Source organism: Fusarium odoratissimum (genome assembly GCF_000260195.1).
Source record: "Fusarium odoratissimum NRRL 54006 unplaced genomic scaffold supercont1.4, whole genome shotgun sequence".
Taxonomy (NCBI): domain Eukaryota; kingdom Fungi; phylum Ascomycota; class Sordariomycetes; order Hypocreales; family Nectriaceae; genus Fusarium; species Fusarium odoratissimum.
The window spans coordinates 647,037-669,842 of NW_022158690.1; the positions used below are offsets into that span (position 1 = coordinate 647,037).

The 22,806-nt window shown below is 49.6% G+C and overlaps 9 protein-coding genes across 12 annotated transcripts; 4 read left to right on the forward strand and 5 right to left on the reverse strand.

Annotated features, from left to right (window-relative positions):
• Nucleotides 1-26: 26 nt before the first annotated feature.
• Nucleotides 27-388, forward strand: FOIG_03362 (uncharacterized protein; the record flags this gene model as incomplete). Its single annotated transcript, XM_031201198.1, has 1 exon — nucleotides 27-388. One exon carries the CDS (start codon nucleotides 27-29, stop codon nucleotides 174-176), a length of 150 nt encoding a protein of 49 aa, XP_031068722.1. The 3' UTR covers nucleotides 177-388.
• Nucleotides 389-495: 107 nt separating this feature from the next.
• FOIG_03363 (uncharacterized protein) lies at nucleotides 496-2,146 on the reverse strand. Of its 2 annotated transcripts, XM_031201199.1 has the most exons (3): nucleotides 1,296-2,146; nucleotides 892-1,226; nucleotides 496-813 (listed from the first exon to the last, which is right to left on the reverse strand). In XM_031201199.1, the coding sequence occupies exons 1-3, from the start codon at nucleotides 1,320-1,322 to the stop codon at nucleotides 741-743; spliced, it is 435 nt and encodes a 144-aa protein (XP_031068723.1). In that variant the 5' UTR covers nucleotides 1,323-2,146; the 3' UTR covers nucleotides 496-740. The 2 variants fall into 2 exon arrangements, with proteins under 2 accessions (XP_031068723.1, XP_031068724.1); XM_031201200.1 differs by having other exon boundaries at nucleotides 496-1,226.
• An 859-nt stretch (nucleotides 2,147-3,005) lies between these two features.
• FOIG_03364 (cytokinesis protein) lies at nucleotides 3,006-10,702 on the forward strand. Of its 2 annotated transcripts, XM_031201202.1 has the most exons (4): nucleotides 3,194-3,331; nucleotides 3,382-4,315; nucleotides 4,364-7,321; nucleotides 7,374-9,336. In XM_031201202.1, exons 2-4 carry the CDS (start codon nucleotides 3,727-3,729, stop codon nucleotides 9,032-9,034), a joined length of 5,208 nt encoding a protein of 1,735 aa, XP_031068726.1. In that variant the 5' UTR covers nucleotides 3,194-3,331; nucleotides 3,382-3,726; the 3' UTR covers nucleotides 9,035-9,336. The 2 variants fall into 2 exon arrangements, with proteins under 2 accessions (XP_031068725.1, XP_031068726.1); XM_031201201.1 differs by having other exon boundaries at nucleotides 3,006-4,315; nucleotides 7,374-10,702.
• Nucleotides 9,598-10,221, reverse strand: FOIG_03365 (uncharacterized protein; the record flags this gene model as incomplete). The annotated part of the gene is made up of 1 exon (XM_031201203.1): nucleotides 9,598-10,221. The coding sequence occupies one exon, from the start codon at nucleotides 10,219-10,221 to the stop codon at nucleotides 9,598-9,600; it is 624 nt and encodes a 207-aa protein (XP_031068727.1).
• On the reverse strand, nucleotides 10,576-11,462 carry FOIG_03366 (uncharacterized protein; the record flags this gene model as incomplete). Its single annotated transcript, XM_031201204.1, has 2 exons — nucleotides 10,576-10,982; nucleotides 11,036-11,462. 2 exons carry the CDS (start codon nucleotides 11,460-11,462, stop codon nucleotides 10,576-10,578), a joined length of 834 nt encoding a protein of 277 aa, XP_031068728.1.
• Nucleotides 11,463-11,588: 126 nt separating this feature from the next.
• Nucleotides 11,589-15,220, forward strand: FOIG_03367 (mannosyl-oligosaccharide glucosidase). Of its 2 annotated transcripts, XM_031201205.1 has the most exons (3): nucleotides 11,589-11,992; nucleotides 12,044-14,007; nucleotides 14,069-15,220. In XM_031201205.1, exons 1-3 carry the CDS (start codon nucleotides 11,761-11,763, stop codon nucleotides 14,312-14,314), a joined length of 2,442 nt encoding a protein of 813 aa, XP_031068729.1. In that variant the 5' UTR covers nucleotides 11,589-11,760; the 3' UTR covers nucleotides 14,315-15,220. The 2 variants fall into 2 exon arrangements, with proteins under 2 accessions (XP_031068729.1, XP_031068730.1); XM_031201206.1 differs by having other exon boundaries at nucleotides 12,044-15,220.
• Nucleotides 15,221-17,273: 2,053 nt separating this feature from the next.
• FOIG_03368 (uncharacterized protein) lies at nucleotides 17,274-18,413 on the forward strand. Its single transcript, XM_031201207.1, has one exon. It carries the CDS (start codon nucleotides 17,713-17,715, stop codon nucleotides 17,953-17,955), a length of 243 nt encoding a protein of 80 aa, XP_031068731.1. The 5' UTR covers nucleotides 17,274-17,712; the 3' UTR covers nucleotides 17,956-18,413.
• Nucleotides 17,391-20,455, reverse strand: FOIG_03369 (tRNA modification GTPase TrmE; the record flags this gene model as incomplete). Its single annotated transcript, XM_031201208.1, has 3 exons — nucleotides 17,391-18,448; nucleotides 18,510-19,948; nucleotides 20,000-20,455. 3 exons carry the CDS (start codon nucleotides 20,453-20,455, stop codon nucleotides 18,430-18,432), a joined length of 1,914 nt encoding a protein of 637 aa, XP_031068732.1. The 3' UTR covers nucleotides 17,391-18,429.
• A 110-nt stretch (nucleotides 20,456-20,565) lies between these two features.
• Nucleotides 20,566-22,421, reverse strand: FOIG_03370 (phosphoserine aminotransferase). The gene is made up of 3 exons (XM_031201209.1): nucleotides 22,032-22,421; nucleotides 21,181-21,979; nucleotides 20,566-21,131 (listed from the first exon to the last, which is right to left on the reverse strand). The coding sequence occupies exons 1-3, from the start codon at nucleotides 22,141-22,143 to the stop codon at nucleotides 20,765-20,767; spliced, it is 1,278 nt and encodes a 425-aa protein (XP_031068733.1). The 5' UTR covers nucleotides 22,144-22,421; the 3' UTR covers nucleotides 20,566-20,764.
• Nucleotides 22,422-22,806: the final 385 nt, after the last annotated feature.

A 22,806-nucleotide genomic window follows, 5' to 3' on the forward strand; every position in this document is an offset into this window, starting at 1 on the left:
GCTGCCTTCACCACCACCGAGATACAATGGCTAGAATGGGAGATATGACTGAGGAGGAACCCGAGAAACCAGTGGCTCTCCCTGATCCACCGAAGGATGTTCCAAAGAAGTCGGCCAAAGAAACAGAGTCGAAGGCAGAGGGGAAAAAGAAAGTTGCTCAGCCAGCAGCCTCATGATCACATTCTAGCTTCTGTCTCGTGAGGAGGACTTGGCTATGGGGGGTGGCATGAAGGATCAGGTTATTTCTATTTCACTTTCGAAGAATGGCTGTATCTTTTTTTGTTGGCTGTGCCCTTGAAACTGTGTGCGATTTTGGAATCTTGGATGAAGAGCGATATAGTTTTAGCGATATGATTTCTAATGATTGAGGTAGATAGCGGTACAAGCGATAAATGAATATCAACCTGTTGCTTCAAAATCACATGTGATGATGATGAATACTGTCGTATAATAAGCTGCACGTCATGTTCTATCACTGGAAAATACTATGTGCGTGGGAGTTGTTCAGTATTACTAAAATACTTAGATTAACTCGAGAAATGATATTAATACAACTACTAACTTGAAGGTGTGCTGAAATACATATACTTTCTCCTAAATTAATTTAAGCATTTCAAAACTTTAAATATAATTGACTATTTCTTCTGTCGCTTCAGAGATGTGTTCTGCTGAATATCCATCCATATATGCAAAGTATTTTATGAATCCGAAAGATGCAAGAAAGGTATTGAATTGTAATATTATGACCTAAAATTATTCCTTGCAAGACGGTCTGGCTCATCGTCGCTATCGTCCCTGAAACCCTCTTCAAGACTGCAAACATGATGTCAGTCACTGTTGTAGATGGGGATGTGTAATAAAGGTTCTAGGTTGCTAAACAGCAACACTTACTCTCTACTTAATCGCCTGGTGTTGTCTGGCCGAGCAGCACGAGTATCAGCCTCCATCTGGCGCCACGTATCCTCGTCGACGTTCCCAAGTTCCTCTCCATCATCGTCTTCCAGCCCATCATCGGAGACGTCCTCGGATGCGAATGCGACGCCGCGATTAGAGCGCCAAGTGGCCATCCGGGACGTTATGCGCTGTCGCAGAGACGATGTTTGAGAAGAGAGTGTGTCGAGAGGTAGGTACTGGCTGTAGCGGGCATATCGGCGCCAGAGGGGAATGAGGACGTAAGTGAGGAGGATGAAGAGTATCAAGGAGATGACGGCGGGAACAATGAGCGTCTAGCAGCGATCATGTGGATGTCAGTAGGAGAGGAGTATAGGAGCAAGTTGTCATGATGTGTATGTTACCTTGATAACGGACATGGTGGCGCCCATGTTCTATATATCGGAATCTAAAGCGACAGTCCTGGAGTCCGGCTCAGCAAGTTTCGAGGCCGAAAATGTCACGATGTTGAAGCTGGAGGTTGCCGTGATCGCCCTGAGGCTACAGCGGGAAACGTGGCTGAAGCCACAAGGGCCCAGCGGGAGGTGACGACGCCGAAGATCCCGCTAAAGGGGGGGGGACCAACAGAAGCGTTCAGACCTGCAGGGGGGATAGAGTGTCCATCATCACTAACGGCCATGTCAATATTTTTCTAGAACGATCTCAATAATCAGCAATACATATTTCCACAATTCCTTGAGGGAGGACAGTTTTCACATGGGATCTTGGCTTAGTTATTAATAATTCCCTGTCTACCTACATACCAACCTAAAAGCCTAGAGGTAGGTAGGTATCTTTCAGCTCTCTTGCATTAAATACCCAATCCATCGTAACCTCACATTACTGCATTATCTCGATCATCGGCATTTCAGCACACCATTAATTTAGCGTATCGCTGTTCACCTGTGCATAATCTTCCATCTTCATGGGACACGTCACCATCGTATGCTATCTCAACCATTCATCCACTGACATACGGCAATCAGAAACTGGCAGTGAACGGAATGGGGAATTTGAGACAGCCGACCTCGCTTAAGAATCAAGGATAAAATAAAGAGAAAGATCTTTTGTCTTGAGATAGTAGGGGACGGACATGGATGGGTCCTGATCTTCCTGAGACGAAGGATAGAGATGCTCACAGAGTGGCAGTAGGGAACTTGAGACAAATGCGTGATTCTATGAGTAATTATTGCTTCAGCTTCTGAAAGATTGATACTTTGATAAAGAAGAGACTGGCACTTGTTTTTGGTCCCAAGTTAAAATGAATGGTCGTGTAACTGATCTCATCGTTCGAGGATTGTTACACGTTGGCGCAGCTGAAAACCTCAACTAAGAATAGCCATGAACCATTTATACGATGATGAGATTGGTTTGCAGCTGGTAGACCTCATATGCCTTCATTACAGCATATCACAATGAAATAATATTGATCCAAGTACGACTTTGATTGTGCGACTCCTCACTGACAGATAACTCAAATGTCCCAAGTCTCTGGTATTGGGTCATGAGCAGTTTGGTTTTTGGAGGCTGTATCACGAATAGCGGAGGGGGGGTCTGATGCACAGATTTCAGTCACTCGGGACTCTAAGGAAGACGAGAGGTTCTATTATCTTAGCTATCCCCAGGCTCTCTTTACGCTCCAAGTTCTTCAACTTGGTTTCTATCCAGGTTGACATGCATCTGCGCGTCCTCAATCTACAGAGCCCACTTCCCCTGGCAGATCTCCTGATGCTAAAGAAAACTCCCCGCCTGGCGTCGATGCTAAAAAAGTGTCTCTCAGACCAGTCACAGGGCTGCTTGGGCATAATGAGCATCCATGCATGATCATGCTATATAACATTATCTCTAAGGAAATTCAGTAGTATTACAACATGCCTGTACTCGCTGATTTAACTGTAGCGACCTTTATAATAATGTACTACATTATCTGTCGAGTATCAAGATATATGTAGTATGTCTCTCGCTTTGGGTATTGCTCGCGTTTTCAACCTAAGCTCAAGCGGCGGCTAAGCAATATTAGGTCCATAATCCCCATAAACAAATGAACCAATCCGCATTCATCTTGATAGGCCCTCGGCTTGGTCCCAAGATCCCTGATCATAGAAGCATCCATTGGAAGCCAAGTCATTCCCATCTCTGGGTTGGGCTGGCTACTGCGGATGGTGCTGGTACACTGCTACACCACACTGCACGACCTACCTAACTCTAACGTTATACGACACCCGACTGCAGCTGTGCAGTGATACGCTACGCTCCTTTATTCACACCATTTCGACTTAATTCGGTTTGCAATTCAATTAATTTTGTTTTATTCTATTCTGGCACCACTCATTGAAACAATCCGCTTGCATCATCTATCCAAAGCCCAAGCTTAGGCCTTTTCTTTGTCTTTTACCTTACTGTACCCCCTCCCTATCTACGCGGGTTTCTTCGCACTCAACCAAACTCCAGACGATCAAGGTTTCAAGACCGCCCATAGCGCTTCCGCCGATTCGACTTACGCTCCGGACCCCGAATAACCTCAATATTTTACTGAACGGCGATATCGTGCCCCCGATGAAGCGAGCGGCCCTGGGCCAGCACATCGCCAACTTCACGTGTTCAATTTGGTAGCCGTTGGCAAACGTTTCCCCAGGCTCATCGAACCCTGGCACCTCCTTTTTTCCTTACTGTACACCCCGGATCAACACCAACACTACCTTCGAAATACGATTCGCAAACTAAACCCTCCGCTTCGACGACTGTCGCGGCCACGACCGCTCTGTCACACCTACCGCCGTCGCCGTCGCCGTCGCCATGTCTGACAAGACGAGGCAGTCCTCTGGCGGCCGGTCTCTATTCTCACGAAGTAAGCACAAAGACAAGCGCTTGACCGAAGAATCGAGATACCCCGCAGACGACGCCGCCAGTTTTCGCTCCTCGCGCCACAAACGAGAGTCGTCTGCCATTTCGTTGGATCGCCCAGAGTCTTCTGATGGCGGGATCAACCAGATGGCAGGCGTAATTACGTCGATACCCTACGATGCCGTTGGAGGTGGATCACGCTCTCCCATACCTGTCGAGTATCTGCCCAAAGGCGAGCAGATGCCAGTGCGCCGAGAACCTCTTCCACACCACCTAAACAAAAATGGCCTGGACTTTCACCAATACCCGAGCTGGGATGGGACGTCGGCACAGTCTGGTGCCCATTCCCCTGGGCGACAACCTCTTGGATATGGATATGGCAATGTTACTATGGCTTCAACGGGCCGTCAGACCCAATATCAGCAATGGGGTCCGCCTAGGGGCAGCTCTTCCCACTCGAATAATCCTCCCAACCCTCGATACGACTCATATATGTCATCTAACGCTCGGGGCTCAGCTGATAATCTGAGCATTCAGTCAGGTAAGACAAGTTTCATTGATGGAAGGATGTCACGCTCACCAAACGTAGCTATGCCTAGTGCCTCTTCTCAAAGCTCTTATGCTGCTTCTCAGCACTCGAACCGCGATTCTCACCGGTTTACCAAATTTCCGTCTGGCCCCCCTCCAGGACAAAGCGATCCCCAGGGTGGTTTCTATTTCCCAAAACCAGACGACGATAATGTGGTCGAGCAGATGTTCCTCCAACTGATGCAGAAGCGAGGATGGCACAATCTCCCTGAGCAGGCCAGGAGACAGATGATGGCCTACCCTGCCCAGAAGAAGTGGACGCTGCTCTATCAGGATCGACTTACTGAATGGCAAGGTGAGCAGAAGCGCCGACAAACAGCACGCCCGAACCAGTATACCGCGACTCCCGATATTACGACGTACTCAGACGAAGAGGGCACCCCTGAATGGTATGTGCGGCGAGTTATGGAGGATCGCCTTGACACGAAAGGTATGGGAAGTTTGGAGGTCAATTTGCGAACTCAACAAATTGGTTGGGTCAAGAGATTCGTCGAGTGTCAGGGACAGGTCGCTCTGATGACCTTGCTGCTTAAGATCAACCGCAAGACAGCACAGGGGCCAGCCCAGGATAACACACGTATCGACAAGAACCTTGATCGCGAATACGATATTATCAAATGTGTAAAGGCGCTTATGAACAACAAATTCGGCGCCGACGATGCCTTGATTCACCAAAAGGTCATGGTAGCCCTTGCTAGCTCTCTTATATCTCCTCGCCTCACCACACGGAAGCTTGTCAGCGAGATCATAACCTTCCTATGCACCTGGGGAGAGAATGCCGAAGGTCATCTGAAGGTCATTCAGGCGCTGGACGAGGTTAAGACCGCATCTGGAGAAAATGGCCGATTTGATGCTTGGATGCGTTTGGTGGAGGTCACCATTGATGGTAGGGGCAAGATGGGAAGTTTGGTCGGTGCCAGCGAAGAATTGAGGACTGGAGGTATTGGAATGGAGAACTTGCTTATGGAATACGCCGTTGCGACTCTCATGCTCGTCAACATGATTATCGATTCGCCCGAGAGAGATCTGGAGTTGAGGATACACATTCGAGCCCAGTTTACAGCATGTGGTATCAAGCGAATCTTGACGAAGATGGAGGAGTTTCAATACGAACTCCTGGACAAACAGATTGAACGGTTCAGAACAAACGAAGCCATTGACTATGAGGATATGCTTGAGAGGGAGAATAGCAGTATCAAGGACGATGTCGAAGGCGAGGTCAAGGATCTGACTGATCCCGTTCAAATTGCCGATGCTATTCAGCAGCGTCTTCACGGCACCAAGACCAACGACTACTTCATTTCGGCTCTGCAGCATCTTATGCTCATCCGAGCAAATGATGGCGAGGAGCGACTACGCATGTTCCAGTTGGTCGATTCCATGCTTAGCTACGTTGCTATGGATCGGCGACTGCCGAACATGGATCTCAAGCAGAGTCTCAACTTCACGGTTCAAAGTCTCCTTGACAAATTGCATACAGACTCAGAAGCCAGGCAAGCCCAGGATGAGGCTCTTGAGTCGCGACAAATCGCTGAGGCCGCGATGGCTGAGCGTGATGAGATGAAGGCTCAGCTCGAGCTGGGTGCTGATGGGCTGGTTGCCAAATTACAAAAGCAATTGGACGAACAATCTCGATTCATTGACGCTCAAAGAAGACAGGCAGACGGACTCAAAGCTGAATTGGATAGTATGCAAACTATGAGAGCCAAGGAAGCCCAGCGATACGAGTTGGAAACAAGAGAGCTGTACCTGATGCTTCGAGATGCACAGGACGTAGCTGCTTCCAAGGCTATCAAAAGCGCTGCTGCCAGCGCCAGCGCCAGTAGCAAGACAGCTGGCCCTGAAGACCCTGCTCGTATGCAGGGTATCCTGGATCGTGAACGCCTCATGGAACGGTTACAAATGCAGATCGAGCGGCAGAAGACACAATACAAGCTTGAGGGGCGTGTTTGGGGAGATGCTGTTGGACCTTCAGACCGTCTTCGAGCCCTGCGCGAAGAGATGGACGACAGGCCTGGAACACCTCCTGGTGGCGGTACGCCTCCTCGGGACTTCACCAACAGTGTTCTGGGCAGCATCCACCGCAATACCAAGATTCCACGCAAGCCCCTTAAGAGACGCTCTGATGGTGAAGTGATCGATGAGGACGACGAGACTGAGGGTGAAGATGGTGTCATCTTCGAGAAGCCCAGAATCGTCGAGATGAAGCGACCTACGATAGACCCCAAGCAGCAAGCTGGCTTACTTGGTGAGATTGGTTCCAAGGTCAAGAAGTTCGATGCCAGTGATTCTGAAGATGATACTACCGGTCCTTCTCACCCTAGTATGGAGACTTCATCACCCATCACTCCCCCAGGTGATAGCGAAACTCCCAAAATCGAAGTCACTGGTGCTGCTCCTCCGCCTCCGCCGCCACCTCCACCTCCTCCGATGCCCGGTCAAATACCCGGAGCTCCGCCGCCGCCGCCTCCGCCTCCGCCCCCCCCTATGCCGGGCCAGATTCCTGGTGCCCCTCCGCCTCCGCCCCCCTTGCCTGGCATGCTGATGCCAGGTGGTGGGCCTCCTCCTCCTCCACCACCACCTCCGTTACCTGGTGCTGGAGGTATGCCCCCTCCACCACCGCCTCCTTTGCCTGGTGCTATGTCCGGGCACTACTTGTCGCGACAACCCGCTTTCGGGGCTGCACCAAGCATTGGCCTACCTGTTGTTCGCCCCAAGAAGAAGCTCAAGGCCTTGCATTGGGAGAAGGTCGATGCCCCTGAGACCAGTCACTGGGCGGCCCATACACCCTCTGCCGAAGCCCGAGAGGAGAAGTATCAGGAGCTCAGCAAGAAGGGTATTCTCGACGAGGTTGAGAAACTGTTCATGGCCAAGGAGATCAAGAAGATTGGTATAGGAAGCTCTTCTAAGAAGGATGACAAGAAGCAAATCATCTCTTCTGATCTCCGCAAGGCCTATGGTAAGTGCATAGCCTTTTATGCACAATTGCTTTACCTGCTAATACTACACAGAAATTGCTTTTGCCAAGTTTTCACAGTACTCTGTCGAAAAGATTGTTCAAATGATCATTCACTGCGATCCAGAAATTCTAGACAACACTGTAGTGATGGACTTTTTGCAGAAGGACGACCTCTGTAATATCCCCGACAACACAGTCAAGCAAATGGCACCGTACAGCAAGGACTGGACCGGACCTGATGCCAAGTCTCAAGACCGTGAACTTGATCCCTCGGAGCTCACTCGACAAGATCAGCTTTACCTCTACACGGCTTTTGAGTTACATCACTACTGGAAGAGTCGAATGAGGGCTCTTGCTCTTACTAGAAGCTTTGAGCAAGAGTACGAAGAGATTAACGAGAAGATCCGACAGGTTGTTACAGTATCTGAGTCGCTACGCGATTCCGTTTCATTGATGAACGTACTTGGCCTTATTTTGGATATCGGTAATTACATGAACGATGCGAACAAGCAAGCACGCGGTTTCAAGCTCAGCTCTCTTGCAAGATTGGGTATGGTCAAGGACGACAAGAACGAGTCAACATTGGCCGATCTCGTGGAGCGTATTGTACGGAACCAGTACCCTGAGTGGGAGACATTTGCAGATGATATCAACGGAGTCATGACGGCACAGAAGATCAACATTGAGCAACTTCAGGCGGATGCGAAGAAATACATTGACAATATTAGAAACATTCAAATGTCGTTGGATTCTGGTAACCTAAGCGACCCCAAGCAGTTCCATCCCCAGGACCGAGTGAGTCAAATCGCCCAACGCATTATGAAGGAAGCCAGAAGAAAATCCGAACAGATGGAGCTGTACTTGGAAGAGATGATGAAGACATACAAGGATATCATGGTATTTTACGGCGAGGACCCCGCAGATGATGGTGCCCGCCGAGATTTCTTTGCCAAGCTGGCATTGTTCGTGGGAGAGTGGAAGAAGTCCCGTGAGAAGAACGTGCAGGTGGAAGAGACAAGGAAGCGTAACGAGGCGTCAATGAAACGGAAGCACACAGCACAACTCAAACTTACCAACGCCAACGCCGAGGCAGGACCCACGTCTCCATCCAATACCGGTGCCATGGACTCCCTCCTGGAGAAGCTACGTGCAGCTGCGCCGCAAGCTCGGGACCAGAGAGACCGAAGAAGGCGTGCGCGACTCAAGGACCGTCACCAGGTCCGCGTTGCGTCAGGGCAAAAGATTCCTGACCTCGACGAAATTCCAGAAGTGGAAGCTGGCCTCAAGAACAAGGAGGAACCCACCGAAGACGACGGCAAAGTGCTCAGCCCCGGCCTCTCATCACCTCGTGAAGGTGAAGACGACGTTGCCGATAGAGCAGCAGCTCTTCTACAAGGCATGCGTGGTGGTGATGGCGCAGATGACAACGATCCCGAGAGGAGAGAAACCCTTCGAAAAGCCAGACGGCAAACAGCAGAGGAAGAGAGAAGGCTACGAAGACGGCGAAGAGAAAGGGCGACTACAAATCAGTCAGAAGAGAACCCCGACGAGCAAAAGGAAGAACTCAGGGAAGAGTCAAAAGTAGAAGAAGGAGAGGCGGCCAAAGAGCCACCGAAGGAAGAGGAAGCGCCTATAGAAGATGATGTTCCAACACCCAGAGCAGCGACTACCAGCGACGGTGCCCCAGAAGAAGAGCAAGGGGAAAAGGCATAGGCATGGCATGGCATGGCATGGCATGGCACAGGCACGAGGATGAGATGGATGGGCGGTGTTTGTGATTCGAGATGCATACTGATGGTGTTGGGAACTGTTTAGGGGTGGAAAGATCGCGTTTGTATGTATTGCACGCGCTATACGTAATGTCTACACCAACACATACAGTGGAAGAGAGAGTACTTGAACAATTTGTGTGTCATGGTGATCTTGATATTGCAGTACTGGTCGCAAGTGACAGTCAGAAATTGAGTACCCTGACTCAGCTAGGAGTGGCTTTACCTAGCGTATTTCAACCCAAGTTCTGCCTTTGAGCAAGTCCCTGTCCATCTGATATGACCCAAAAAGCGTGTAGGTTGTCCATGCTGTTCAGACCCGATCGCATACAGGCGCTTGTGACCTTTTCATCCCTGACCTTGTAACTCAAACCCTCCTCGACAGTGTTGTCCACCGTTCAACTGTCCTGAAGTCTTTTCCACCCAAGATTTCGTCCTCCCATCGTGATTCAGGGTTTCCGTTGACTTTCCTTGTCGCCACCCAGTCGCTCCTTGTTCAATGTTTCGTCAGGGAACGGCGAATAGACTGCCGAGGCGGCAGAAACCACCAGTGACATGACCCATGAGACCAATGCATACTTCTTGAACAAGAACAGAGCAGTCTTTCAAGAGATGGTAGAAGTAAGCGGCGCGTCCGACTTCGAGTGCCAGAAACGAGAGAATCGTAAAGAATCGAACATGACCCTGATAAATGTCCGGAGATATCTCACGCAAGAAGAAAATGAAGGTGAGTATACTGATGGACCAGGCCGTGGTCAGAATGAAACGCCGACTTGGGTCATCACGAGCTGGCCACAGGGCCAAAATGTACCACCACCATTTGCGACGAGGCTTACGAAGAAGGTCATCACGGGCTGGCCATAAGGCCATAGCATACCACCACCAGCTGTGACAAGGCCTATGGTAAGGGTGCTTGTCAGCGGCTGGCCGGGGAGCAGCTTCAGCTACTCTGTTCACGGCCGATCGACCGGCATGATTTCCGCGTCTTGATCGTATAAGCTCTTCTGGTGTAGGAGTAGCGGGTCCACATATCCAGTTCCGCAAGGTGGTGAGAACTATATGGATGGCTGTTATACTGAGTACGACACCCTCAAAAGAGCAGAAGATACTACATGGCGTAGGGATGGCCATGGCGAAACCGGTGCATATGTTCCGCTGAAGCTTGTACTGGCTTGTGAAAATGGAGGATTTCGTAGTAAAAGTTGAAGAAATAGGCAGTCTTGGGATGGTCGAAGTTAAGCCCAGAACATGCATTGATGTGAGAGTAATGCGATAGAAGAACGAGAAAGTAGGGCTGAGAATGCATTACACATGCAAAATAACTGTAAACTTTGATGTTCCACACAATTATTATACCTCTGCGCTCGTTTAGCAGGAAAACCCATACGCCAATCCAGTTTACCTTTACGGCACAACCTTAAAAGTGCCAATTGTCCTCACGGAGATCACAACTCGTACTGCATCAACGCCGTCTAGCCAGCATGCTCAGCGTGATGGACTCAAAGGCCGATTGAATCCACCGTTCCTGTTCATGTACTGACGATACTCCGTCTTCTTCTCTTTGTGCACACCACCAGCATTGTTGCCTGAAACCTTCTTGTTCTTGGTCGTTCCAAATCCGCCGAAGCCCATCATAGCCTGCATAGCGGCCATATCGTCGTCCTCTGCGTCCATAGGATCTTCTTCAACCTCTGAAGCCTGGCCCTCTTCTGAGCGGTTGCTTTCCTCTTCACGCTGCGCGCGTGATGGCGGTGGTGGTGAGCGGCTTGCACGAGAGCCGACGTTGAAGGACATATTTGGTGCCGGGCGCTTTGCGTCGGGGCGAGGGCGCGTAGGAAGTGCTTCGTGAGTAGGACTTCGTGATTGCGGTGAGGCTGAGCGACGAGATTTGCCTGCGTGGCAAGTTAGGTTTTCATAACGTTGAAATGGGGGTGTGGGCGCATACTTCGTTTGTCTCTATCATCGTCACGACGCTCATCTCCTCTCAGTCGTGGTGGCGCACCCTCTGCATCCTCTCTCCGTCTATCCCTCCTATCTCGATCATCATGATGGCGCGGGCCTCTATCCCTAGGTCGGTTCCTATCAACATCTCGGTCTCGATGTCTCCTGTCCGGCGATCTCGATCGATCTCTGTATCCACGGCGCTCGCGTGACCTTGACCTGTAGCCTCTGCGATCGCGGTCGTTGTCCCTATTGTGTCCTCCGCGCCTATCGCGTCTGTCGGATTCGTCCCACATTTGACGACTATCGGGTCGTCTATTTCGCCTAGAGTCTCCCATTATGTGTGTTGTAGATTTTGATTCCGGTACTGAGAATTTGCTGATGATCTTGAGATATTGACACTGTAAGGTGAAGAGTGTTCGAAAATGCATCCAACAAGTTCTAGAAAGAGGAAGGCTGAAACGAGATAACTTTTAAGTGGAGTTTGAGCTTCAAGTGGCGGTGGCTGGTGAAGCTTCATCATTGGCCCGAGCTCTCATGGACCCCTGATCGTCTCCAACTCTCAGCCTTGCGTCGTCATATCAATTTGCTACTCCTACGTGTTCTCTGGAGCTTGTTCTCACACAAACTCACCCGATGAGGAATTGAAAACTCTAGGATTCGCTCAAAAAAAATCCGTATCTCACTTTCTCTTCTAGAGGCTTGTGAGAAACACTTTTTAACGTCAGTATGGTGAAAATTGCCCATTGGGTGTCGGCGGCGACACTCGCTCTGGGCGTCTCAGCCGCAGACGATGCATCTTCTGTGCTGACGACAGAAATCGGCCGTCAAAACAACCAGAGCCTCTTTTGGGGACCCTACAAGTCCAATCTGTACTTTGGCGTGCGACCACGAACACCAGATGGTCTATGGACAGGGCTCATGTGGGGGAAGGTTGACAACTACCATGATATTCAGAATGGTAAGAAATAACGAGCTTCGTGATTTGAATGCTCTAACACTTGCCTTCTAGGTTTCAGATATACCTGCGAGCAGGGAGAAGATATGCATGGCTACGGATGGGATGAGTATGATGCCCGCATAGGCGGTGTGCAGTCAATTCACGACAAGGGCAACAACATCGACCTGACGACTACTTTTGTGAAGATCCCCGGTGGAAATCATGGTGGCAGCTGGGCTGCCCGAATCAGGGGCGAGCTGCGAGACGGCGCGCCCAAAAACACCAGGACTATGCTATTCTATTATATCGCCCAGGATGGTGATGGCGAACTTGCTGTTGAAGGTGAGGGTACCAAGTATGGTTTCAAAGACGACGTTACTCTTAAGGGCAGTTCAAAGGCGCTAGGAGACTACAAGCTTCTCATCACAAAGGGTACCGGAGAGCACCCTTCAACAGATCACAAGTTTCTGGAAGATCGACATGGCGACACAACCATCGTCTCGAGTACTGAGGTCCCAGCCGACCTTACCTGGCAGGGCAAGCCCGTTGTCTTCAAGCAACTTCAAGATGCCGTTTCGCCCGTGCAGCAGAATGCTGACCAGGCGGACCCGCCTCCACCGTGGCAGGTGTACCGTATTGCCCATGCGCCTGGAAAAGGCAACGTCCATATAGTCGAGAAGACCTTCGAGGGACGGTTCGAGTTCGATGTCATCTTTTCATCCGAATCTGGAGGCAAGGAGTTTACTTCTGAGGAGGTTACTGAACAGATCGAGAAGACTTCAGAAATCTTCAACGAGCGTTTCACCAACACCTTCAAGCTCAAGGAGCCTTTCACACAGGAGAAGTACAAGAAATTCGGCAAGAGCATGCTGTCAAACCTTATTGGCGGCATAGGGTACTTCCATGGTCACCAGCTAATTGATCGATCGTATGCGCCTGAGTATGAGGAGCAGAACGACGGGTTCTGGGAGGAGGCCGCGCAAGCCAAGGCACGCACACAGCCAGAACTCGAAGGCCCCTATGAGCTTTTCACCAGTGTTCCTTCTCGCCCTTTCTTCCCCCGCGGCTTCCTGTGGGATGAGGGATTTCACCTGATTCCCATTGCCGACTGGGATATTGACCTCACACTTGAGATTGTCAAGAGCTGGTACAACACTATGGACGAAGATGGCTGGATCGCGCGCGAACAGATTCTAGGTCACGAGGCCCGGAGTAAGGTCCCCCCTGAGTTTCAAGTGCAATTTCCGCATTATGCCAACCCCCCTACCCTCTTCCTTATCATCGAGGGCTTCATGGAGCGTCTTCGCGCATCAAACGGAACCAAGAGCGAGGCAAAGGAACGCATTCTGGGGGCCGACCCTCTGCAAACCGCTCACCTCGACAATATTGAGCTCGGCGAGAACTATCTTCGAAAGTTGTACCCCCTGTTGAGACAACAATATGACTGGTTCCGCAAAACTCAGCGAGGTGACATCAAGAATTATGACCGTGAGGCATACTCAACCAAGGAAGCATACAGATGGAGGGGCCGTACTGAGACTCACATCCTCACCAGTGGCCTGGACGACTATCCTCGACCCCAGCCCCCTTCGCCGGGCGAGCTGCACGTCGATCTCATGTCCTGGGTTGGGCTGATGACAAAGTCGTTGATGAACATCGCAGACGCCCTCGGCATGGCCGAAGATGTGAATGAGTATAGGAAGAACTTGGACGGCATCGAGCACAACCTCAATGATCTCCACTGGTCTGATGAGGACGGTTGCTATTGCGACGCAACGATCGATGATTACGAGGAACACGCGCTCGTATGCCACAAGGGCTACATTTCCCTGTTCCCTTTCCTGGTCGGCCTGATGAAGGCTGACGACCCCAAGCTGGGCAAGATTCTTGATCTGGTCGGTGACGAGGAGCACCTCTGGAGCCCCCACGGCATTCGCAGCTTGAGTAAAAAGGATGAGTTCTACGCCACGGGCGAGAACTACTGGCGCAGCCCGGTGTGGATGCCTATCAACTACCTGGCTTTGTCTCAACTACAGGTAGGGTTTCCCCCAGATGTCCCCTTGGCGAAGTAGTACAAAGACTAACATGTGCATATAGAACGTTGCTTCGCAGGAAGGCCCCTACAGGGGAAAAGCGAAAGATCTGTTCACACGTCTCCGTAAGAACCTTGTTGACACCGTGTACAAGAGTTGGGAAGAAACAGGCTTCGCCTGGGAGCAGTACAACCCCGACACGGGTGCCGGCCAGCGAACACAGCACTTCACTGGATGGACCAGTCTTGTTGTCAAGATCATGGCTATGGAAGATCCTAGTCAGGAGGCTCATGCCAAGGACGAGCTGTGAATGGGTCAGAATATAACAAGGCAATGTAGGACTGCTTTGAAAAGGTGTTATGTGTATCCTGATATGCCAATTGAAACATACCGGCTATTGGTTAATGGTTAGTCACAGCCAAGACATGCATCGTAAAGCAATCCCACGGCTCGTACCGCATCCTCAAGCCATGCAGGCTTTGTGAGGCTTGGGGGCTATGAGGCTGGGAACAGGGGTCGAAACATTCTACCATATTGGGCAAGTCAGGTACAGAGCCTCCAAACTCTGTTTTGGTGCTTCTGTGCGACGGATGGCTGTGATTTGATGCCTGGTGCCTGGTGATGGCTCAATGGGTGCAGATCGGTGACTGTGGTTTGTGTGCCATACGGATCGGCAGGCTGTCAACGTCTTAGTGGCGTCGGTGGAACTTATTCAAATGGCCGAAGGTTGTCGATGAAGTCGAAAAAGAAAGGGTGCTTGTGTTTAGTCAACATCAACGTCAGCGGGTTTCTAGCAATGTCACGATTCTTGCATCGGTTACCAGTCATAGTCTACCGGCTTGCTTCCGGGACGAGAGTAGCTGCCGAGACATAAGCCGCAGATCCGTAGATGCAACCATTCTTAGAAATGCCCAGAATTGCTTGAGTGCATGAGGTTGATAGATTGTGTATAGCTTCGACGTGAACAGGCTGCAACCTATATTGGTGGAACCCGAGCTTCCACGCCCAAGGGAACCCTCCGATACACCGTAGCAGGCGTTGCAATCCTTCCCGAGACATGGCTCAGGGGAGTAAGCAGAAACAAAACAGCAGGCAAGGATCTGGAAAGCTATATCCGTAATGTCTCAGAGGTAGCCGAGACGGCAGAAACATGGTTCATGTCTTAGGTCTTAGGTAGAAACAGTAATACAAGGGCCTGGTCTAGGTTGCAAGGCTGATTTCTTGGATAATGCCTCGTGGTGGTGAGTGTACCGTCTAAGCCTGGTGATTGGATCAATTGGAGCCTGTCCGGGGCTATGCACTGAGCTACCGTAGCGAAAACAGTCAGATGAAGCGACAGCGCGCCAATTGGCCAATCATAACGTTGTTTCTATTTTTAAGGCGCTTAAACTCGACAAGGGTACATGTGTGTGGCAGGGTGAGGTTGGTGTACCATTGCGGCTGTTTGTAAGAATTCGAGACTCGACGGACATCATGATGTGATTGAAATGTGATTTCCGATCGCGAAATGTTTCCATTGATAGAACAAGCGTAGCATTGGCGATTCTTGGGAGCAAATGCGTCAATGGTTCGACCTTTCAGCTCGTTGGTCATTCACAGCAGGCGCTTAACATGGCTGTTTGGGGGTCTGGCCAATGAGAAGCGGTACCAGAGATCTCAGTGAGAATCGAGAACCCCCGTCGAGTCTCAGTATCGAGGGGAGTTGGATGCTCAGAAATTAGGTCCCAAGGGATTGGGAGGGCCCGCGCTGGCCGGCGAAAGGGCCTGAACCTGAACCTGACTGACGGGTAAGACCAGATGCCGTGCCGACCGGAATGAAGGAGTCCCGGCCACCCAATAGACTAGTGTACGAGTGATAGTAAGGTCAGAAGGGGCTGTTCGACGACTACCTCATGGGTGTGAGTGTGGGTGATAGAGTGCGCGTGGTGTAAGTTGAGGTTGTCTCGATTTGAACGTGACGTTTCATTCTTCTGCCCCCACGAGACCGATTGAGTAACTGCAATATTCGGGAACCTGACAAGGTTCTTTTGTTGGTTTCAATAATCAATTGACGGTGCAAGATGAGTCATGATAAGAGAAAGAGTTCATGTTTAGTAAGAAAGGCGGAATATGCAAAGGGTGACTCTTCGGTGATGATGATTAGGGAAAAGGGCCCTGGAATCTGTGGCAGTTTGTTCCTTCGGTAGGCGGAAACACGGGTTTGACCGATGCACGCCAATGGGGAAGTCGCGTCATGGCTCCTGTGGCTGCATCCGCCATTTGCGGGATGACAAAGCGGGATGACAGAATAAATGGTGCAACTTGCTGACTTATTCGCTATTGCGATGCCTCATGTAAATGTCTTGTCTTTTAGGCAACCTTTTAAACTTATCAAAAGTGCCCATGTGACGAGAAATTGCACTTTGGAAGCTTCTTCTCTGTGCCTATTGCGATATGGGACGCGCATGCAGTCAAGTACACGTTGACACATTCAACGAATTTCAACCGGGATTAATTGGAATCTCTTTGTCTACTCCGTCCGTACCGTACCGTACTCTGTCTCTCTCTAAACTCCATGATTGACTCCGAACCTAATCGGAGTTTTCATGGAATTGGAATCACACGGCCTCATTTGTCAGCCTTGATGACGTTTCTGCGTTGCAAATCCGCAATTGTCTTGACATTTATACAGTACCAAGAGTGTGGAATAGTATGGGCGGGATCATAATACGAATACTATGCAGTATGTTAGAGGTGCGTATTTACGTATCTAAGCTCCGTCTCCACACCAACTCTCCAAACTCATTGATATGTTATCTTGAACAATTGCATTGTTGGGGGTAAAAAAAAACTACCATGATGCATCTATTCTGCATCTGCTCCAGGTCCATGGCCAGAGCCGTGGGCATGATTGATTACATGTACAAGGGTGTTCATTTGAGGCTGTGGCTTATTATAACGTATACCCTGCCCAAGCCCCGTAAGCCCATCAACACTCAAAAGACTCACTCAGTAATACAATACGCAGCGACTTGACTGGATACGGCCCGGGTCTTCCGCACCCCGACCCGACCCCTACCCCGGGTACCGTGGGCGTGGCTACTTATTAACTTACACCGTTTGACAAAGACCCCTGTAACTGCAAGGTCCGGTCCCCCATAAACCATTGCCCTCAGCCCTACGATGGTGTCCTCCACCACTCACGGCTTTGATGGATTCCCTGTCAGCTCGGCGACATGGCGCAGACTGACGGAAGCGAAAGAAGGTTCCATGGCATGGCAAGGGCGGAACAACGGGCACTGCTGTAATCTACCTAGCCTAAGGTAGCCAAACCTAGCACGATACGCTATGTAGTGTGTTTCTATTTTGTTGCCCCCATGCTAAGGGTGTGCTTGATCGTCATGATACGACAACACAAACGAACGAACAGGCGTCAGTCAGAGTCAGCCGCTTCCACCGTCCACCGAGGATCCCTATCTGCGATGTGCTTAGTTACCCTTGGCTTCGTTCTATAGTTGACTCAGTTTCTATATAACTGTCCATGTCCTCCTGCTCTGAATTAGAATTCTCATCACCATCAACAACCAGTTTCATCTACACTCTACAACTACACTACAACTCAACATTTACATACAACAACTCAACTCTTTCAACTCAACTCAACTCAACTCAACTTCCATCTTCACTCAAAAGTCATACTTAACTCAACTCAACTCTACAACATTTACAATGGCTGCTTTCACTCTCACATTTGCTCCCACCACTCGATCCTTCGGCCGATCTGGCTACAACAAGGACGGTGACGACTCTGACTCCAAGCCCACAAACAACCGTGGTCGATCTGGCTACAACGAGCCTGAGGAAGGAGACTCTGGTCGCTCTGGCTATAACGGCCCTGAAGACGATGATTCCTCCAAGGGCAACAAGGGTCGCTCTGGCTACAATGGTCCCAGCGACAATGACGAGGAGTAAACTCCTTTGTTACTCTTGAGTCACTTCCCAAAAGCATACACAGCGACAGCGCAAGCATGGAACGGAGTTTTCTGTTTAGACACTAGTTTCAACAACATCTGCATGGAACGGAGTTTTGTTTTGTTCTCATCATCAGCATTGGTATTCGGAGGAACATGTTGCAGACACGGCATCGCATATCAGGAGTTGGAAAAGACGGAAGCATAGCATCACACAGCGTTGGCATGGCATGGCATGGCATAGGAGCGAGCATACAGCATGATATATTTCCTTTTGCTTTATTTTTCTTGTCACTTCATCTCAAATTTATTTTCGCTTTCTCTTTCCATAACCGACTAGACCAGGCCCAGGTGGCCCAACATTGAGTCTTTCAATTGTTCAGACCAGCTGCTCTCTATAGAATATTCCTCGATGGAAAATATATTTCAACTCTCCCACCAATCTCTCATCGCTATAGTCTTCTTTGCCACGCGCTTATTTCCCCACACAGAATCTAACACGTCTCAAATCAGCATCTTGTCAGACATCTCATACACAATTTTGTCAGAACTTACTTTTCAAAGATAACACCCAGTACATCCTCAACATCTCCAAACTCATCCCGCCCTGTGATCCGTGCAAGGCAATTCGCAGCATACCTTAGATACTCGGCCGCGAGGACGGCATCAGCATCCAAGCCCTCTTCAGGGGCAGCCTCCATCATGAAGTCCTCCAAGTGTCGACGACACTTGATAAGGAGCTGGCGCTGACGCTCTGTAACGCCTAGCAGGTCCTGAAGATCGACAGGCATGGATGTCATCTTCTCAAAGGATGCCACGAGCTTGGTGATCACAGCCTGGATACCGCCAGGATCCTTGCTTTCCCATGTCCCTGCCTGAGCCTCCTTACACGATACGGACACGAACTCCGCCGCCGCTAGCTTGGGGGCTCGAATTCGAACGATTTTTCTGAAATCTTGAACCAGCTTCTCAAATTCCTCTTTACCAACTGCATCTTGCTTATTGACAACAACAACACAGTCCTCCGCCCCTGCAGCGAGATCGAGCGTTTCTTGGTCGTATTGCACAAATGGTCCATTCTGACCATCCTCCACGGATGCTAGGACTATAACAAGGTCAGAGTCCAGAGCTCGTTGCTTTGCTCGCCGTATACCTTCTTCTTCCACGGCCCCAATTGCGCCACTATCAGCCCCGTTGATCACCTGGGAACCTTTGGATCGAAATCCTGCCGTATCTGCAAATGAACATAAATAGCCGCGAATGTCTAAGCTCGCCTCGACGATATCTCGCGTTGTGCCTGCTTCGCCGGACACAATAGATGCCTCGCGCCCAACGATCAGGTTCATAAGCGAGCTCTTACCAACATTGGGTGGCCCTAACAGCGCTATACGAATTCCGTTCCTCAAAAGCTCGCTCCTTTGACTTCCCTGCTCATGCAGCTCAATGCTGTGTAGCATCCTAGCAACCTGCGCAGTCACATTCTGTAACAATTCAGCCTGGGACTCGTCAAAGTGCTGGTCTTCGGAAAAGTCGATCAATGCTTCGATCTCACCACGAGCCAACAAGAGCTGCTCTCTCCATGTCTCGTATTGTCGTCCAAGAACACCTGAATTGCCTCGCACAGCTGCACGACGTTGCTGTTCCGTTTCAGCTGCCAGGGTGTCACTCAGGGATTCAATTTGAGCAAGATCCAGGCGGTCGTTGAAAAAGGCGCGCTTCGTAAACTCGCCAGGCTCTGCGTATCGAATACGATGTGTAGCGGAACATTTCGGAATGGCTGCTAACACAGCTTTTACAGTGGCTGATCCTCCATGAACGTGCAACTCCAAGACATCGTCACCAGTTACAGTCTTTGGGCTAGGAAAGTAAAGAACAAGAGCTTCTGAGTCCAGCACTATCTGCTCATTATTGGCATGCTGCGGGTCATATAAGGACCGTACTTTTGCATATCTTGGTTTTGGTAATGGTTTTGATGGGCAAAGTGCCTCATAAATCTTCAGCCCAACATTAGATACTGTATATATAGTAATTTGTATGACACTCACCTCAAGACATGATGGGCCAGAAATGCGAATTACCGCGATACCGGCCCGACCCTGCGCCGTTGATAGAGCATAGATGGTGTCATCTATGATTGGTAGTCCGGATACAAATTCAGGGTTTTGAGTATGCCACGACTGATGTGAATATGGCTTTGATGCCGAGGCAATAGAATACCGCAAAGGTTGTGTAAAGAGTTGGTCGTTGCACTTGCTAATATAGAATGGGGATAAGAAGACTCGAGAGCGATTCGCTTTGCAATTGAGTCTCCTTAGGAGACTGCGTCTCAGCATCGGCGAAATGAGTGATAATGAGATGTTCAAACTTGTTCTAATTTTTATTTGCTCTGGTTTTCTTAGAGCGAAGACGATAGACGCTGTATTCGGGAGAAACAAATGAGTATTGGCTGAGTTTTCCTGGTTGGAGACACAAACAAGAGAGAAACCTGAGGTTGATTCCATGTTATAGCGCTCAGGGCCCACTGATCGTATCAAACTGATAGTGCGCTAATCCACTGAAACTCATCCATCAGGGTCACGGTGATGGATGTTCAACATACCTAGAGGACCATCACCAGTACAAGTTGTTTAAGCATAGCTCCTTTTATTACGCTTCATTTATTTGGTTCTTATTCTTTATCCTCATGGAGCATGTTGAATTCAACATCCATCTAGGTTGACTTTTATCCTTGATGTCGTACACGCATCTGATCAATTCCATAAAATCCTCAAACCATCCAGCTCAAACTTTTCATGATTGAATTTTTTTTTCTAAGAGGTAGCAAACGTCTCAATGAACTTGGCAAGCTTTTCGGCGCCCTCCAAGGAAATGGAATTGTAGCTGCTGGCACGAATACCACCCACGCTTCGATGACCCTTGAGGCCGGTGAGACCCTGTGCAGTGGCCTCCTTAAGGAAAGCCTTCTCTGTGCCATCAGTGTCGCCATTCTTGGTAACGCGGAAGCAGATGTTCATCCTTGAACGAACAGACTTGTCAGGGACAACTCTGTACACATCGGGGTGGGCGTCAAGAGCACCATAGATAAGCTCGGCCTTCTTGGCGGACACGGCCTCCTGTCCCTCAACCTTGTTATAGGTGCTGAGTGACTTCTTGAGAACTTGGCCAGCGATATAGACACTAAGTCTAGTCAGTACATGTATCACACGTGTCTTATAGAAGCGCTTACTCGAAGATGCTAAGGGTGTTGTAGAGACTGTTGTTCTTGGCGATAGTCTCGTAAGAGAAGATGATAGGAGGGATAGGAAGTCCAAGTCGTCGAAGAAGTGCGGGAGGAGGTTGAGGTGTCTTGGGAGGAAGAAGGCTCTTCTTGATAATCACAACGGTGATACCAGTGCAGCCGAGGTTCTTCTGGGCGCCGAAGAAGATGACTGAGAAGTTTCGGACAGGGATTCTCCTCGACAGGATGTTGGAGGACATATCGGCCACAACAATAGGGCCCTCGCCGTCAGGTCCAGGGGTCAGGGACTGAGGGAAAGCAGGAAATTCTACACCATCGACGGTCTCGTTATCGCAATAATACACCAAAGCAGCTTCCTTGGAGAGGTTCCAGGTGCTCTCCTCAGGAATCTTGCCATACTTGCCATCGTTAATCTGGCGGGCGTCAGCGACAATGTTGACATGCTCAGGACCAAGCAGTCGTTTGGCTTCTTCAGAAGCCTTCTGAGACCAGCCACCAGTAACAATGTAGTCCGTCTTGAGCTCCTTCTCGACTGCATTTCTGAGCTCCTGCTCCACACGAGGGTCGTCCTCCGGAGCCTTGAGGTTGGCAACAATCTGGGCCTTCTTCTTTGTCACCCATGCACCGACAAGGTTGTACATGGTAGCGGAGAACTCTCCACTTCCACCACCCTGCATGAAAAGAACCTCATAGTCCTCGGGAATGTCAATGTAAGAGGCAAGATCAGCCTTAGCCTCGTTGATGATGTTTGTAGCCAGCTCTGAACGATGGCTGTGCTCAGCAATACCTTGTCATTTGATTAGTGACGTTCATGATGAATTATGAGATTTTGGCTGTACCCAATCCGGTATGCTCATAGTCAATGAGGGCCTGGGCAGCCTTCTCAAGGACGTCTGTGGGCAGCAAGGCAGGGCCTGCGCCGAAATATGTGATCTCAGATCTGGAAGGCATGATGTTGTTGTGTTGAGAGAAGAGTGTGTGAATATGCGAGAGGATAAAAACTGGAGTTGTCTAAAAGTCGCGGGTATTTACTGTAAGTCACAGTGAGTCATCCAATAGAAATGCCCACAAGAGGGATCCGATATTCAACGTATGACTCTGGGAAGGTGAGTTTGGTATGACAAGAGCAAATTTGAAGAAATGAGGGGTATGTGTATAGCAGTCAAGAATGGACAGATCTTGTTCAAATCCTCGATAATTCAACAGATTGGTGAACCGTGATGGCTGTGAACTGCAATCGTTATTCGCTGAGGCTAAAATGGCCATCAATGTGGTGGCTCCGCACCAATTGGGGGTTTTACCAGGCTGGCACAGCAGATATTAGAACGTCCATCCAGCAATCAAACCTACCTAGTCAAGTTCGGAATATCATATTGTGTTCTGGAGTGTATTGCCCCAGAAAAGGCTTTACCGGACATGCCTGATGAGTCCAACCCAGATTGTCAAAGAACAGCAGTAATTTCAGGATTCTCGATGAGAGTTTCATATATTTACCCGAGCACACCAAGGTCTTTAAAACAGATATTTTCTACAACAGAAGCTCCTCAAGACCAAATTAGTGCAATCAAGAGAACAGACTAGTCGACAGCATGTATTCCAGGTCATTATCCGCAA